General features: G+C 47.3%; 1 protein-coding gene across 4 annotated transcripts in view; it reads left to right on the top strand.

The window, feature by feature from the left end:
- Positions 1-15796, top strand: part of SON (SON DNA and RNA binding protein) — a 1246872-nt gene that overhangs the window by 191507 nt on the left and 1039569 nt on the right. For all 4 annotated transcript variants that reach the window (XM_069636251.1, XM_069636250.1, XM_069636252.1 and 1 more), the window contains one exon: positions 3751-6297. In XM_069636251.1, the coding sequence (XP_069492352.1) occupies positions 3751-6297 (2547 nt within the window). The remainder of the gene's footprint in view (positions 1-3750; positions 6298-15796) is intronic.

The following is a 15796-nucleotide window of genomic DNA, read 5'->3' as shown; positions in this document are numbered from 1 at the left end:
TAAGTGATGTTGGTCGTATTTGCCTGCACTTACGTTTCTGTGGTACATATCTGATTTAACAGTGCGCGTACATATTGTCTTGGCCATCCAACAGCCACAATGACCGCATCCGTTGTCCTAGATATGCCTTTAAGGATGCAATTGGAGCAAAAATGTGTCTTTCCCCCCTTCTGGCACATTGATTGTGAGGCAGAGCGCTCTTCAGTGGTTGTGTTGTGCCCGAGCCTTCCTTTCACGCATGACCGTTTAATTGGCTTGGACCCTGTAGTGCTTATCTGGCATTTGTGGCAAGGCTGGAAGCGCTGACTATGGATGAGGAAATCCGAGCCATGCAACTGCTGCTGTATGTATACAAAGAATTGAGTGAGTCTTGCACTCAGCCCGGGAGGCAACTAGTGTGCCACCAGGGCAGTGCCCGCCCTCCCAGGTGAGTGCACACCAGGCCCTCCACTGCCATGATCACTCTTGTGCCGGGTTTTGCTTGCCATAGTGATAGACCGTCCCGGTGCACTGCAACGTCTTCATCAACCGGTTCCCATATTGTCACCAGCACTGTCCCAAAGGGTGATCCCTGCTTGTGGGCACAGCTCCCTTAGCCGCCACCTTCCCAAGGGATATCACTGTATTGAGTATTGTGGGTGCGATTAAGGGATACTCAGCGGGTAGTCTAATAGTGCCATAGCACTTGCTGGTGTGTCCAGAGCAGTCAGCCGTGGGCTATGACGGCAGGGGCGTCAGTGCTCACCCCAGGACAGTGGTCCAAGCGTGATGGAAGGAGCGCAAGGTTGGGGTGGGTGGCACACATTTATTTTCCGTTTATCTTGCAACTCTTGCTCTCAGGGAACCATGCACCCCAGTTCAGGGCAACACCACAAGGATCCAGCGAGGCTCGGGTAGACAACCTTGACGCTGCTTGGGTTTGCACTCTCCAGAATGCGCCTTCAACATCGCTCAAGATCCACGAGGGACCACTCTCCCTTAACCGTGGCGCCAGACTCAACAACCAGAGCAGAGTGTACTCACCAAGGCTGCTCCTGCCTCCAGGAGGCCCAAGCTGCGACACATGATGTCCGCCATTCAACTGCCAGAGCACCGGACATGCCAGTGCCGTTTCGTGCCTCAGCTTCTCCAACTCGCAGGGACTGCTCCCCTGCGATCGCGATCCAGCTACCAGCCCCCTGATCCTCTCAGCTTACTGTCTCTGCAGCAGTAGCACAGCAGGCCAGTTCATTGTCCATCTGGCTGCAAGGGGTTGATCCCTGCTGGTGGCGTCAATCCCACAGTTTCACTCGGCACAAAGGTAGCAGCTGCCATTTTGTGTCCCACAGCCTCAGCTTTTCAGTCCTCTGTTCTCCACCACAGGTCAGCAACAGCGCAGCTGCAGTACCGATCATTGTGGCGTCCGACCCATGATATTTCAAATTCTAACAAAATCTGGCAATATTAAGCTAACTTTAAGGATCATGCAGGAGCACGAATGAAAGGCAGCCTCGCTGCATGGCTGCTAGAACCGCCACAAGCCAACACGGGTTTAATTTCCTAATTTACCTGGGTCCATTGTTTTTATTCACTTGCTTTACTATTCTTTCAGCACCTTAAACTTTTTCTAAATATTTAAAAGGGAAGTGTTTGTGCTCTTAGCAGAGCACACCAAGGTGAATGTGTGTATAGTAGTAGTGAATGTTTTACTGTGTTCCTTACCTGTGCATTTTCTTTGCTAAGTTTAAAGCCTAAATAATAACTGTATTTGTATACATTAACATGTATTATTGTGTGTGCACACTTAACTGAAACCTTCACTATTATTGTTGCTCAGCCATACTAATCACATAGTATGACTACACATTAGTGTTTGTCCCTGTTCGCCAGAATAGGGACTTTTTCAGAATCTGTCCACAGGTCAGATTATGAAAATGCATGTCAACACCAGCTCCGCCCAGTAACCATATGCAGAGGTCACCCTCACACTTTAACACCAAGGCTTTCAGAGTGGCTAAGATTAACTCCTGAGTGGAGGTCATTGGGGATATAGAACTAAGGCTCGGACAACTGCTGTGAAACTTGGGACGGGATCAGAAGCTTGACCTTTCTGAACACCTTACCAACACAGATGGCAAGCTACACAAATTTGCAGATGACTTGCGTCCATCATAAGGTAATGTGCATCAATGACATCCATCAACTCAAGCACAATCTGTCCCTCATCCCAGCTTGGGTATTAAACACCTTCCTGACTCTCAGCCCAATGACGTACAAAATAATGTGCCTAGAATACCCTACCAATCGAGTCCAAGTTCAGAATTTGCTCACATGAAGCTTGACAGATTAAATTCTAACCCAGTGAAAAATCCTAACTTTGTATGACTCCTTGTTCAAAAGGTACATTGTCAAGAAGACTAGCAACATGTTAACAGTTTATGCTCTTCCTCAAAGTCAAGCTTTTGATCCCTTCCCAACTTTCAGAGCAGTTTTCCGAGCCTTAATCCTACATCTCAATGACCTTGTCTTAGAAGTCTATCATCTTAGCCCCTCTTAAAGCAGTTAAGCACACTAGCATTCCTCCAGTGATTACGAAAACTCCATCTGGCCCACTCCTAAAGGTGTTGCACTGCCTACCACTTTAACTACTTGTCATGTACCACTTTAACTTTAAGTACTTGTCGTGTTCAAGACCGCTTGAGTCACCTACGAAGGAGTTGGCACCAAACACCAAACTATCTGGTTGAGGAAAACCTAATCTCTGGAAGCCAAAGCACCACCAGAAGGTATGACATTGCCTGACTGGAAACAAAAACTTGGAAACAGACTTTACTTTTTCCCGCTATGCCCTGCCTCGCAACATGTTAACGAATGTCACCCTTTCATCCTACGCTTGAAGGGCTTAGACTATTCAAAAACCATCTCTCCAGTCACTGACTGCATTCAAACCTACCTCTCACCTTCTGTAACTGCCCCTACCTTCTCTTACCCATTCTAGCTCCACTCCTACATCCCACTTTTAGTCTTATATGCATTCCCCCTTGTACAGCATTCTGTTGCTTTCCAGGTCGGTTGACACTTCATAAATCCCATACATATCTTCTACTGCTGGTATGATGCCCCTGGATCCATCAGGGTTGGTGTCTCTAAAGACGCCCTGTTTGAGTTTCCTTGCACAGCATGCTTTGTGTGGGTTAAACCATATGTTGCCAGTCCATACTTGATTCTCTTGTCTGTCCAGTCCAGCACTAGGACCTTGTTCCTCAGGAGTGAATGGGATTCAAATGTTTCTATATATGGTCATAAATTCTGCCTGCCTTGGAGAGTGAGGCCTGTAGTTGCCAAAAACTGGTATTATATTTGTGAGTGGCAATGCACATGTAGGAGTGTAAGGATTGTGCTAAATCCAGGGTGGACTGGGAACCAGATGAGGCCCTGGAAATAAGTTTTGAATTGGCCTCATATTACATATTTGCAGCCAGCCCAGCCCTTTTCCTATGAGGAAATGTGGAAATAAAATAGGTTGCCACACAAGAGGCCCAGGGTGCAAAAGCCTTCTACAAAATCTCTATAGTGCCCTATAGACCAGTCCACCACAGGCTACATCTTCTTTAAATTACTAATTTGAAAGAACACAAATTGAATTCTTGTAAATTATAATTTGACAGAACACAAACCTTTACCATTACGTCAGATGTCCACTTTTACGAACATCCATTTTAGTTTATATTTTGAGTCAAATTGGTTCTAAAGATTTTTTTTTCTTTTTAGAGCTGAAGCAAAATCCACCCATGAACATTGCGAAAGCTGAAGAAGTGATTTCTGAAGAGCTGAAAAATGAAACTCCAAGAAAGAAGAGTAAAAAGCACAAAAAACATAAAAGTAAAAAGAAGAAAAAGAGGAAGAAAGAAAAAAAGGAACGCCACAAGTCTTTCATTTCAGAAGGTCGGGAGGATGTGGAAAGTGAACATATGTTGCGTGTAAAATCTCCTGGCGAGCATCATAAAGAAATTCAGGAACAGCATAAAGCAATCAACATTTCTGTGGACCCGCAATCCTCTGATTTAAAGACTAGCAAATTGGTTGCTCACGGTGAAAATGTTGTAGTATCTACAATTATAACTACTAATCAGGAAAGTCCACCTGAGGCACTATCATTAGTGTTTGGTCCTCATAACCTTAGCATAAAAGAAACAATCTTAAGTGTAGAACAACCAAATGAGACCAATTTGAGTTTACAGGAACCCTTTCCTGCGATGAAACTAGAAATTGAAGCAGAACCTACTGTACCTAGCGCTAATGCTCAAAATAATGCAACTGAATGGACAATATCAAAAAATCTCAACTATGATCAAACTGTAAGTGAGCACATACACTCTGAAAAATCTGTAGTTAAAAGTGCTGACTCGGAACAATTATTTAAAAATGAATCTAATCTCAAAGATGATCCAAATAGATACTCTGATCTAGCGGTATTAAAAAGTTCTGTATCTAAACTACCATTAACTGAAAGTTCAGTGTTTGAGTTAACTTGGAAACATACAGACACTGATTTAACTGTTCAGAAACAAAGAGACTCTGATTTAGTCTCAGTTAAAAGTACAGCATTTAGTCAACTTCCTGTTCAAAATGCAAACTCTAATCTAACTGCAGCTGTAAAGTTTGACTCTGCCACTTTAGTTGCAAGCTTGGAGCTTGATCAACCTATTGCTAAAGATGTGGATTCTGATAAATCTGAAATGAAACATGCAGCCTCTGAGCAGCCTGCGGTGGCCTCGGCCTCTGAGCAGCCTGCGGTGGCCTCGGCCCCTGAGCTGCCTGCGCCGGCCCCTGAGCTGCCTGCGCCGGCCCCTGAGCTGCCTGCGCCGGCCCCTGAGCTGCCTGCGCTGGCCCCTGAGCTGCCTGCGCTGGCCCCTGAGCTGCCTGCGCTGGCCCCTGAGCTGCCTGCGCTGGCCCCTGAGCTGCCTGCGCCGGCCCCTGAGCTGCCTGCGGCAGCCCCTGAGCTGCCTGCGCCGGCCCCGGCCCCTGAGCTGCCGCCGCCGGCCCCTGAGCTGCCGGCCCCGGCCCCGGCCCCTGAGCTGCCGGCCCCTGAGCTGCCGGCCCCGGCCCCTGAGCTGCCGGCCCCGGCCCCTGAGCTGCCGGCCCCGGCCCCTGAGCACCCGGCTGTGACCTCTGAGCTGCCTGCAGTGGCTTCGGCCTCTCACCAGCCTGCGGTGGCTGCAGCCTCTGGGCAGCCCCTGGTGCCTGTGGCTGCTGAGCAACCCCTAGATGCAAGTAATCTAGACTATGAGCGTATTGTAGTTGGACATATAGAAGCTAAGCTCATTGCAGTTAGAAATGAACGATCTGAGCCAACTGCTGATGGTGCACCAAAATGCGAAGATTTACTCAATGGGAAAGCCTCTACTGAAAATAGTAAAAAAGGAAAGAGTAAAAAGGAAACCGAAAAGGCTGATAAAAAGGAAAGGGATGATAGAAAAATAAAAAGGAGCAGATCAAGGTCTTTGTCGAAATCTAAAAAGCAAAAACAATCATCTGGTTCCCACTCTACAACCAGGCATTCACCTTCCAAAAAAACTGTTTCTAAGAGTAAAAAACATTCTGATTCAAAGAAAAAACGATCCCGTTCTCGTTCACGTCACAAGTCCAGGTCTAGATCGACAGAAAAAAGAAAAGATGCACAATCGCCACCAAAGTCCCGGAGTAGGCACTCCCGGTCTCGATCGCCCAGGCGCACAACAAAACTTTACTCTAGATCCCGTCGGTCCAGATCTAAATCTCCACTACGCAAAAGGAAATCCAGGTCTAAGTCTGCACAAAGGTCTCGAAGTCGCTCCCGTTCAAGACACCGAAGGAAAACTAGATCAAGGTCCAAGTCTAATCAACGTTCTCGTAGTCGTTCACATTCAAGACACAGGAGAAAAACTAGGTCCCGTTCAAGGTCTAGAAGACGACGCTCTCCATCTAGGGACCGATCTAAATGGTCTCCGGTTAACCAGTCCAGAGTAAATGACAGAAGAAGGAAAAGGTCAAACTCAAGAGATGGTCACAGCACATCACTAAAATCTCGACTTAGAAGCAGATCCCCTGCTCGACGTCGAAGGTCAAGTTCCACGGGACGTGGCATTTGTAAATCACCAGTCAGGAGGAGGCGATCCAGGTCACCAGTCAGGCGGTCAAGGTCACCTGTAAGGAGGTCAAGATCACCTGTCCGAAAGAAGAGCTTTAGTAGGTCACCTGAACGTCGAAATCGATCAAGGTCAATGGAAAAAATTGTAGGACCAAGTAGATCTCCACAGAAGCGTCTAACTGAAACAGGTAAATTGGGTTAAACTGAAGTTATGAAAAATGTATGCAGTTGCTATACCAGAAACACTTTCAAAGTGTTTTGATATGCAACACCTAGTACTGAGAATACTAGCCTGCGCCGTATCTAGATAATTATTGTGAAGACTAGTTAGTGCCACACTCGGACGGAACTATGTAGATTAGCAAGTACTACACTTGGACAGAACTGTGAATGTTAGCATGTTAAATGTAATATAACCCACTAACCGATATATGCTCAAACTCCCTGCATATTTATCTCACAAAAAATTCAAACTACTATCTCTCGCACAACAAGCCGCACGCACTTGACCACAGCAACACATAAGCTGCACCAACAGCACACGTGGACTGACACCGATCCAATATTCACACCAAAGCTCAGCACCCAGTGTCTACTGAGTTGAAGCTGCCAACAGGACACCACTCCTCTCTATCCTACTCCCTCTTCACCTTACTAACCCATCACACCGTCCTGTTTACAGATCCACCAGAGTGCCTGGGGACCAATTCCATTGGTGACGGTGTGCTATTTAAGTACCTTTTAACATAACCCGAAACCTTTCTTATGAGCAGCTTGAACATGCTCCTTTCCAGATGGAGCAAGAGATTATTCACTTTGCACCCTTCCATAATGCAAAATTGGTAGGGGACCTGGCATTTTGTGTTATGGTAGAAACGTTAGCCTAGAATTTCCTCCCACTTTATAATCTAGTTCTTTACTGTCTAGTCCACTTCCTGTATACCTGAAAGCTAGTTAACTGCATCTAACTTTTTATGAAATGGAGAAGGTACAATCTGTGCCCTTAATCTGAGCATTTGTCATCCTGCATGTGTGGGTAGTGTTCTGAATCTGTACTGATCCCTGCCAGTCCTGACGTGGATTGTGGAACTGTGCTGAATACATTCCTATGGTGCAGGGATTTGGGTAACCTATCCTCATTGTGTCGTCTGTATTCAAAGTTCACAGCACCTTTTGGTTATTGCCGAAGTGTGCTGCCGGTACAGCATGGGCCCAAGCGTGCATGCTGTCTGTAGTTCAGGCGATTCGGGGCAATACCCTAGCTGGATGTTCAGGCATTATGTATGTAGCTGTGGACTGGTGCTTTGAGAGAATGATGGATGCCGATTGGTTGGCATTTACCTGCAGTGCCTCATGGAGTGTAAGATTTGGTGCGCACAGAGGATGTCTGTTACTAGGTATGTGATTGAAGACCTAATTTGTAGTGTTTAGGATTCTCTTGGGGGGTGGATTGTGGCTTGAAGTTGTTGCGTCAGCCTGCGTGTCGGTAGGTAAGATTTGTGCAGTGCTTATCTCTAAGAAGAAACATATTGAACGCAGGTCTTCAGTCAAAAAGGGCTAAAGGTTTTCTGTAGACTCATTGAAATACTTCTGGTAGGTCATAGGGGAAGCCATCTTAGCCATTGTATGCATTATAGATGTTTGATGGTGTCCAGGGCTCAGTGGCAAGGGGGCTAGTAGAGTTGTTGCCTGGAGAACCAGAGAATGATCTGTCTTGTTTCTCTTTAGGCAGAGCTTGCAGGAGGCCATTCATTTCTGGATCATTACAATAAGGAAAGGGGTGGGGTGGTGGTCAAAGAAACTAATCATACACACACATTTGAACGTCTTGTGCATTAAGTTGATTTCCTACTTTGAATGCATTGAGAGTTCCACTGGTTGGGTATTGGCCAAGGAGTGCAGGAGATACTTCCATATGAACAAACAACCAAATATATGCTGAACTTGGCCTTGTGGTTAAGCTTGAGAAAAGTGGTCTAGGTAAGTCCTAAAAGGGGATTATCATCAATTGCTTCAAAGCTCAACATATACACCAGAGTAGAGCAAGGCGGTTCAAAGGGTAGTGGACTAGGAAGGTTGAGTGCGTTTCCTTATAAAGCCGGTAGGGCATGTGGATTTATACAGATAACTCCATCTGGCTAATTTAAATGGGTAATAAAACTGGCATTTTCTTACAGGGAATGATCAAGATTGGGATATATGTCTCTCAATATTGCTTTCGTAGCTCAGCACACAAAGTGGGGTCAACTAAACATAGATCTTTTTGCCACAAAAGTAAAAGCAAAATGCCACACCTACGCCTCCAGGTTCCCCCAGAGGGAATCCAAGGGCAACACAGTGTGAATGTGTTGGTTAGGGATATTTGTGTGTGCTTTTTCTCTGACCCCACTACTCTGGAGAGTAATCCATCAAATGCATCAGGAACACTTAACAATGATCCTTGTTCCAATTTGGGCACGCCGGACATGGTACTCCCACTTTCTGAGGATGTCCGTTCGCCCACCAATGAAAATGACAAGGCCTTACAACATGTCTCGGAACAAAGAGTCAGTCCGTCATCCACACCCTCGGACAACCAATTTAGCAGCTTGGCTCCAAAGCAGGGGCGTTGCTAGGTTTGGAAACTATCAGGAGCTAAGCTAATGTCGGGACTGGCGGGAATCTGGGCTAGCTAGCATTTTGGTTGTAGCACCTGAGCTGCTATCCGGGGCTACAACCAAAAGACCCGGGGCTATAGCCCACTTAGCCCCCCACCCGCCGCAGCAATGCCTTGGCTCCGAAGTCATTGGATTTGGACATCCTAATTTACCTGACGGATGCATGGGCGTTTTAAAATTAGCATGTAAACCTAACGCTAGGCACTGCTACTTTAACAAATGGAAAGGATTTGCCATATGGTGTAGAATATCTAACATACTGCACTTGATTGAGTCTAATCTTGTATTCCCTAAAGGTCCAGTGGCTGCTTTTTCGAGTGGATTGTGTCCTCCAACGTATTCCTCATCTTAGATGTATTCCATCCAGCTTTAGCTGCTTTGGAAAAAAATTTCGGCAGAGGGCGCCGTGTGCCCATGTCGAGTCGATGTCCCTCGAAGGCCTCTGTCGAGGGTGACGACGTCGGGTGTATTAGTAGCACGCGCAGCGCCCGTTGGCTTCAGTTCCGTTTTTCTGCAGTACACATTTCTTCAGCGATTCGGCGCGCCTTGAGTTCTGTGATTGTAGAATTACTACTATATAGTGATTTCTCCTAGTCATCGACACCGACTACGACCCAGAGATCGGGTTTCAAGAAGTGCAAATCGTGCGGTTCAAAAATGTCTATCACAGACCCGCACCGAGAGTTTGTGGTGCCTCGGGAAAGGCCACGACATGGAGGCCTGTACGAAGTGTCAGGCGATGACTGGGAAGCCCTTGCGAGAGAGGGGAAAACTAAAGGTTGGTCGTAAATCAGACCATAAAGCCTCTAGCGTCGAGGTCCCGTGAGAAGTCTCCTCGACGTGAAAGTCATCGGTCCAGGTCCAGAAGCGATTCCCATCGCTCGGCTTTGACAAAATCAGAGGGAAAGACGCCACAGGTCCCCCTCCACCTCGTCCTCATCCCCAAAAAGGATGAAATGCCCCACTAAACATTTGTCATCCGAAGAATGGGAAGCATTCAGGGTCAAAATGATGGAGGTGTTCTGGAAAGCGAAGCCTCGGTCTGTGCCTTCTTCGGAAGCCGGCCTGGGAGCGTCATCGCTCCGACACTTGCGCGCCCTCAAGCCCGGGTGATTGAAAGAGGAAGGATGGAGAACCTTCTAGGACGCTGAGCGAGAAAAGCCGCTAGAATTGAGTCGACCGCTCAAGGTCACTGACGCCGTTTGAGACCGAACACACCTTGAAGAGCAAGTCTTCGAAGAGCGCCTAGATGTCCTCTAAGCCAGCGCCATCGATGCCTTTGTTGACGTCGACCCCGAAGCCCTCGGCGCCAAAGGCTCCAGTTCGGCCAGGTCAGCCAGAAAAAGGGAAAGAAGGCTACAAGACCTGTAATGCCTTCAGGACCCATTAATACTCCTCCTCCACCTCTCCCAGAAAAGGTTTTCAAACCTCTTCCTAGGAAGGAATTTTTCAAGTCCCATACCTCAATATTTGAGGAACAGGAGAAATCTGATGAGAATGTACCCTTTGGGCTGGAATATGGCACCCCAAATGTCCCAGAATGTCTGATTTCAGAACAAAGCAGGATGAGGTACCTGGTTGAATCACTACACAATGCAAGTGGCATTGATGCATCTCCTGAAAATTACTTTGGTAGGCCAGAGCCAGGAGAGCATGCCAGTCCATCATACCGTCAGCTAATGACAAAGTTGGTAGATTACTTAAGATGGACTAGACCACCAACCCTATTCATCCAAGATGATTTGACAGACATATTGGACCATGGTCCTACTGAAGACCCATTACTACCCTTTCACGTAGCCTTGCAAAATAGGGTGTCCAAAAATTGGGAGACTCCGGATTCTATTCCACCAGTGAATAAATCCCTCACTTCAAAATACACCCTGCCAGTAGCGACCCTGGCTATCTAACCATCCCACTCCTGAGAGTTTGGTCATACAGGCAGCCACAGCTTCTAACAAACAGGCGTACCCTTCTATCCCTCCGGACAGGGACGATGAGCGTGTGGATGGCTGGGCACGGAAAGTATTTTCAGCTGGGAGTATGGCGTTAAAATCAGCCAACTCCACATGTGCCTTGGCAAAGTTTTCGTACACTCTGTGGGAGTGCATTGCAATGGCAGCGGAGAACATACCAGAAGGGGACGAAAAGGAAGGATTCCTAGCCATCGTTGGAGATGGGAAGGAGGCCATGCAGAAATCCCTTGAATCTGGACTAGACACTGCGGATAGTGTGAGCAGGTCTATGGGCTCTAGCACGGTAATGGCAGATTTGTGGTTACGGAAGTCTGGTTTCACACCAGATGTACAGAACCGCCTTCTGAACATGCCCTTTGACGGGTCTCACCTTTTTGGCAGTAAGGCTGACGAGAGCCTTGAGAGGTTGCAGACCTCAAAAGCAGCGGCCAAGTCTTTGGGGGCTGCTATTAGGCAACCTTGCCTTTTCGTGTGCCAGGTCAATCTTGGAGGGGATGAGCATATCGTTACTACTCAATGGAAAGGCGAGAGGAATGGCCAGTCAAAGGGGCCAGAGAAAGGCCACTCAACGGTGGACGAGCAAAACGTGCAAAGCCAGCTACAGCCTCTTTGCCATCAGCGGCTGCAGCAACTGCCACAAAACCACTTTGCGGACTTGGATCACAAGACGCCTGTGGGAGGAAGGGTGTCGCAGCATCTGCAAGAATGGCAAGCCATTACGTCAGATGTTTGGGCTCTAGAAATAATAGCCCAAGGTTACTGCCTTCCTTTTCTAACGCAACCTCAAAGCATTCCACCAGGGAGATACCCTTTCATGTTTACAGACCCGCTCCTACACAGGAAGTTCTAACCCTGCTGGAGAAAGGTGCTATAGAGCCAGTACCTGCAGCAGAGAGGAAAAAGGGATGGTACTCCCTGTATTTTTTGATCCCCAAAAAGGACGGAGGACTGAGACACATCTTGGACTTAAGAAACTTGAACATGTTCCTCCGAAGGACAAGTTCAAGATGGTTACCCTTTCTCAGATCCTTCAGGCCCTTAAACTCCAGGATTGGTTGGTCTCATTAGACCTCCAGGATGCTTATTTTCATGTGCCGATTCATCTCAAGCACAGAAAATACCTGAGGTTCGTAGTTGACGACTCACACTATCAGTTTTGAGTTCCGCCATTGGGATTGACCTCCGCCCGAGGGTCTTCACCAAGCTGATGGTAGTGGTGACAGCGCACCTCAGGAGAGGGGGCTTCAGTCTACCCCTACCTAGACGATTGGTTGATCAGAGCACATTCTGCCGAACAAGCACTGGATCACCTGAAGTCACCTGCCACTTCCTCCACAGACTGGGCTTCTCCCTCAATTTCAAGCAGTCACAAATGACACCTCCAGCGCCAATACATATGAGCTGTATTAGACACATCCTTGTGAAAGAGCTCGCCTCCCCAGGTCAAGGGCTCAAGACATTCTTCAGATGGTGTCCAAATTTCAAAATGCCCAAAATCTCCAGGCCTACGACTTCTTAAGGTTACTCGGCCTCATGGCATCCTGCATCTTCCTAGTGCCAGAGGCACGCCTGAGGATGAGATCCCGTCAATGGGCTCCAAGGACTCAATGGTCCCAGTTCTCAGGTCAAATGACGGATCTTCTCTAGATTCCGAACACAGTTTGACAAGATCTTCTATGGTGGACTTGTACGGAGAATATCCTAAAAACATTTTTGGCAACCATGGCGGGGAGATCACATTGGTGACGGACTCCTCACTCATGGAGTGGGGAGCTTATGCCAACGATCTGACAGTAAGCGGTGGTTGGTCTGTAGATTGGACTCCGATGGAGATCAACCTTTTAGAGCTGAGAGCAATCAGACTAGCGCTGAAAGCTTTCCTGCCATCTGTCAAGGGAAAAAATGTCCTGATAATGACTGACAACACAGTGACCATTCATCATCTAAACAAGAGGTGGTGTAGGGTCACTACCTCTGTGCAGAGAGGTAATGCAGCTCTGGTATTGGGCAATTCAGGAATGAATCTCTAACGGCAGTTCATCTAGCCGGGGAGGAGAATATGACCATAGATGCTCTGAGCAGGCAGAGCACGGTGTCCCACGAATGGGAACTGGCTCAGGAAGTCGTTCAGGAGATCTTTGTCCTTTGGGGAACCCTTCAAGTAGACGTGTTTGCGACCGGAATCAACCGGAAGTGCGAAAGGTATTGCTCAAGGGAATTTCCCCCGAGAGGAGCCCTGGGGGACGCGTTCGTGGTGAAGTGGAATTTCCCACTATTGTACGAGTTTCCTCCGATTCCCGATATTCCTCAGGTCATCAGGGGACTGAGACGGTTCCGGAACCACATGATCCCAATTGCCCCAGATTGGGCCAGGAGAACGTGGTACCCGGACCTTCTAGACCTGTCCATCTGTCCCCAGTACGTCTTCCTCAGAGAGGACCTTCTCTCACAAATGGAGGGTCAGGTTCTCCATCCAAAGGTCAAAATTCTCAACCTTCACGCTTGGTATCTGAAAGGCTGAGATACAAGGATTGGGACCTTCCAGATGACGTCATGGAGGTGTTGCTTTCGACAAGAAGGCCAGCAACAAAGTATCTATACCGTTGCCGTTGGAAAATGTTTTGCAACTGGTGCAGAGAAAAGAATGTCGATCCTTTTTCTATGTTCTATTCCGGAAGTACTGTCATCGCTCCTAACCCTAGCACATAGAGGTCTAAATGTTGGCACCATTAAAGATTATCGTGTAGCGCTTTCCATCTTCAAGCGCTCGTCGGAAGAATGCTCCTATTTAAAAATTCCTTTGGTAGTGCAATTCTTAAAAGGACTCCCTAATGTGTTTCCTCCTTACCCATTCCAAGTGCCAATTTGGGATCCTAATCTGGCCCTAAAATTCTTAATGTGCGCTCCTTTTGAGCCTTTGCACACTTGTCCATTAAGATTGCTTTCCTAGTTGCTTTAACAAGAAGAGTGAGCGAATTGCCGGCACTGTCTTCTGGGCCACCCTATACTGTGTTCCATAAGGACAGTTGTGTTGAGGGTTGAACCCTCGTTACCTAAAGTGGTGTCTGATTTTCATTTAAGTCAGAACATTTTTTTTTTTTTTTACCCGCATTCTATCCTCCACCTCATCATAGTAAGGAGGAGGAAAGATTACACAGGTTGGATCCAAGAAGAGCTTTAAGCTTTTACATATCTAGGCTTTCAAAGCTTAGAGTGGACAATCAACTGTTTATCGGCTACACCGGAAGGAAATTGGGTCAATCGGTGACAAAACAAACAATATCATGCTGGATTGTGCTTTGCATTTCAGAATGCTACAGATTAGCACAGAAAGACCCACCAGAATGTTTAAGGGCTCATTCCACGAGAGGCATTGCCTCTTTGACAGCCCTACGAAGAGGTGTTCCAATAAGGTCCATTTGTGAAGCAGCAACTTGGTCTTCACTACATACCTTTTCAAAAAACTATAGTCTCGATGCTTACCAGTCTAAGGAGCTGAATTTTGGTAAAGCAGTACCATATTCAGCCGTCTAAGGGTATCGAAAAATCTAACCCCTCCTCCAGAGAAATTGTCCGTACTGCTTTGAGAGTCTATCAAAGATGAGGAATACGTTGGAGGGCACAATCCACTCAAAGAATAAGTTACTTACCAACTGGTAACGTTCTTTCGATTGGATGTTCCTCCAACGTATTCCTCATCGCCCTCCCAGCCTACCCCTCTGTATATTTTTCCGGGTTATTGCCACTTCAAATCTCGCAAGGCGAATACCTGTCTACTGGCACAATCTACACACTGTAAATTCAATAGTGAAGGGGAAAAACAGAACTGAGGCCAACAGGTGCTGCGCGTGCTACTTATACACCCGATGACGTCGCCCTCAACGTAGGCCTTCGAGGGACCATAGACTCGTCGACATCGACGCATGGTGCCCTTGCCGAATTCTTTTTTTCCCGAATACATCCAAAATGAAGAATAGGTTAGAGCAACATCCAATCGAAAGAACATTACCAGTTGTTAAGTAACTTGTTTGCTTTGTGATGTTGTAAATGTAGACAAAGATTCATGGAGCAAGATTCCAATTGTGTAAGCCTTCATGGAAAGGGTAAAAAGGATGTATCCCCCTATTGCTAATCCATGCCCTCTGTCCCCCTCAGGTTAGGATTTAAGAATTGTCTTGAGTAAGCTTATGGGCCCCCCCCTTCAGCCCATGCATAAAGTAAGCCTCCGCGACCTCGCCTCTAAAACTGATTTTCTTATAGCCATCTCCTCTATAAAGAGTGTGCGCTCCAAGCATCATCAGTTTTGGAGCCTTTTGTGTCAATACACAAGGACAATGTGGTCTGATGAACACATCTACGATTTGCACTGAAGTTTGACTAGATTCCATGCCAACCAATCAGGAAGACAGACCAGTTCTTTGTTTCGAGGGGATGGGGTCCTCCGACGTATTCCATATCTATGACAGTAATCACCACAGTTGTGCTGCTTCGGAAAATCTTTTGGCTCCTGCGTTGATGACGTTGATACGCTGTCCTCGAGGGCCTCCGTCGAGCCGACGTCACCGGATATTCTAAGTAGGACACACGACACCCGTAGCCTTAGTTCCGTTTTTTCCGCGAACATGTTCGCTTCAGAGATCTAGTCGCACCTCGATTCTACTGAATCCTGTTCTTTCGGTTCTTCGAACCTGTTTCTTCATTGCTATCGTAAGATGTCGTCGGCTTCTTCCACCCCGCGGTCCGGCTTTAAGTAGTGTCGGGTGTGTGGGTCCAAGATGCTGCTGACTGATGCGCACGACGCTTGCCTCTGGTGCCTCGGGGAGGACCATGACACAGACTGTCGACTTCCAATCGCTCACATCGAAGGCCTTGCGGGAGCGTAAGAAGAAGCTGTCGGTCGGTAAGGTGACCAAGCCCCGGAAATCGCCTTCCACTGGTCTTTCGACTGACGATTCGAGGGGCGATTCTCCGCATAGTCGTGAGTACTGGGGTTCTCGGTCTGGGAGTCGGTCCTGCCATTCCTCTGCCTCTTCGAGGCACTCCAGGAAGCGTTG

Source organism: Ambystoma mexicanum, chromosome 7p (genome assembly GCF_040938575.1).
Source record: "Ambystoma mexicanum isolate Mex_15411 chromosome 7p, UKY_AmexF1_1, whole genome shotgun sequence".
Classification (NCBI taxonomy): domain Eukaryota; kingdom Metazoa; phylum Chordata; class Amphibia; order Caudata; family Ambystomatidae; genus Ambystoma; species Ambystoma mexicanum.
The sequence above is the reverse complement of the archived record's forward strand: the minus strand, read 5'-3'. Positions and strand labels throughout refer to the sequence as shown.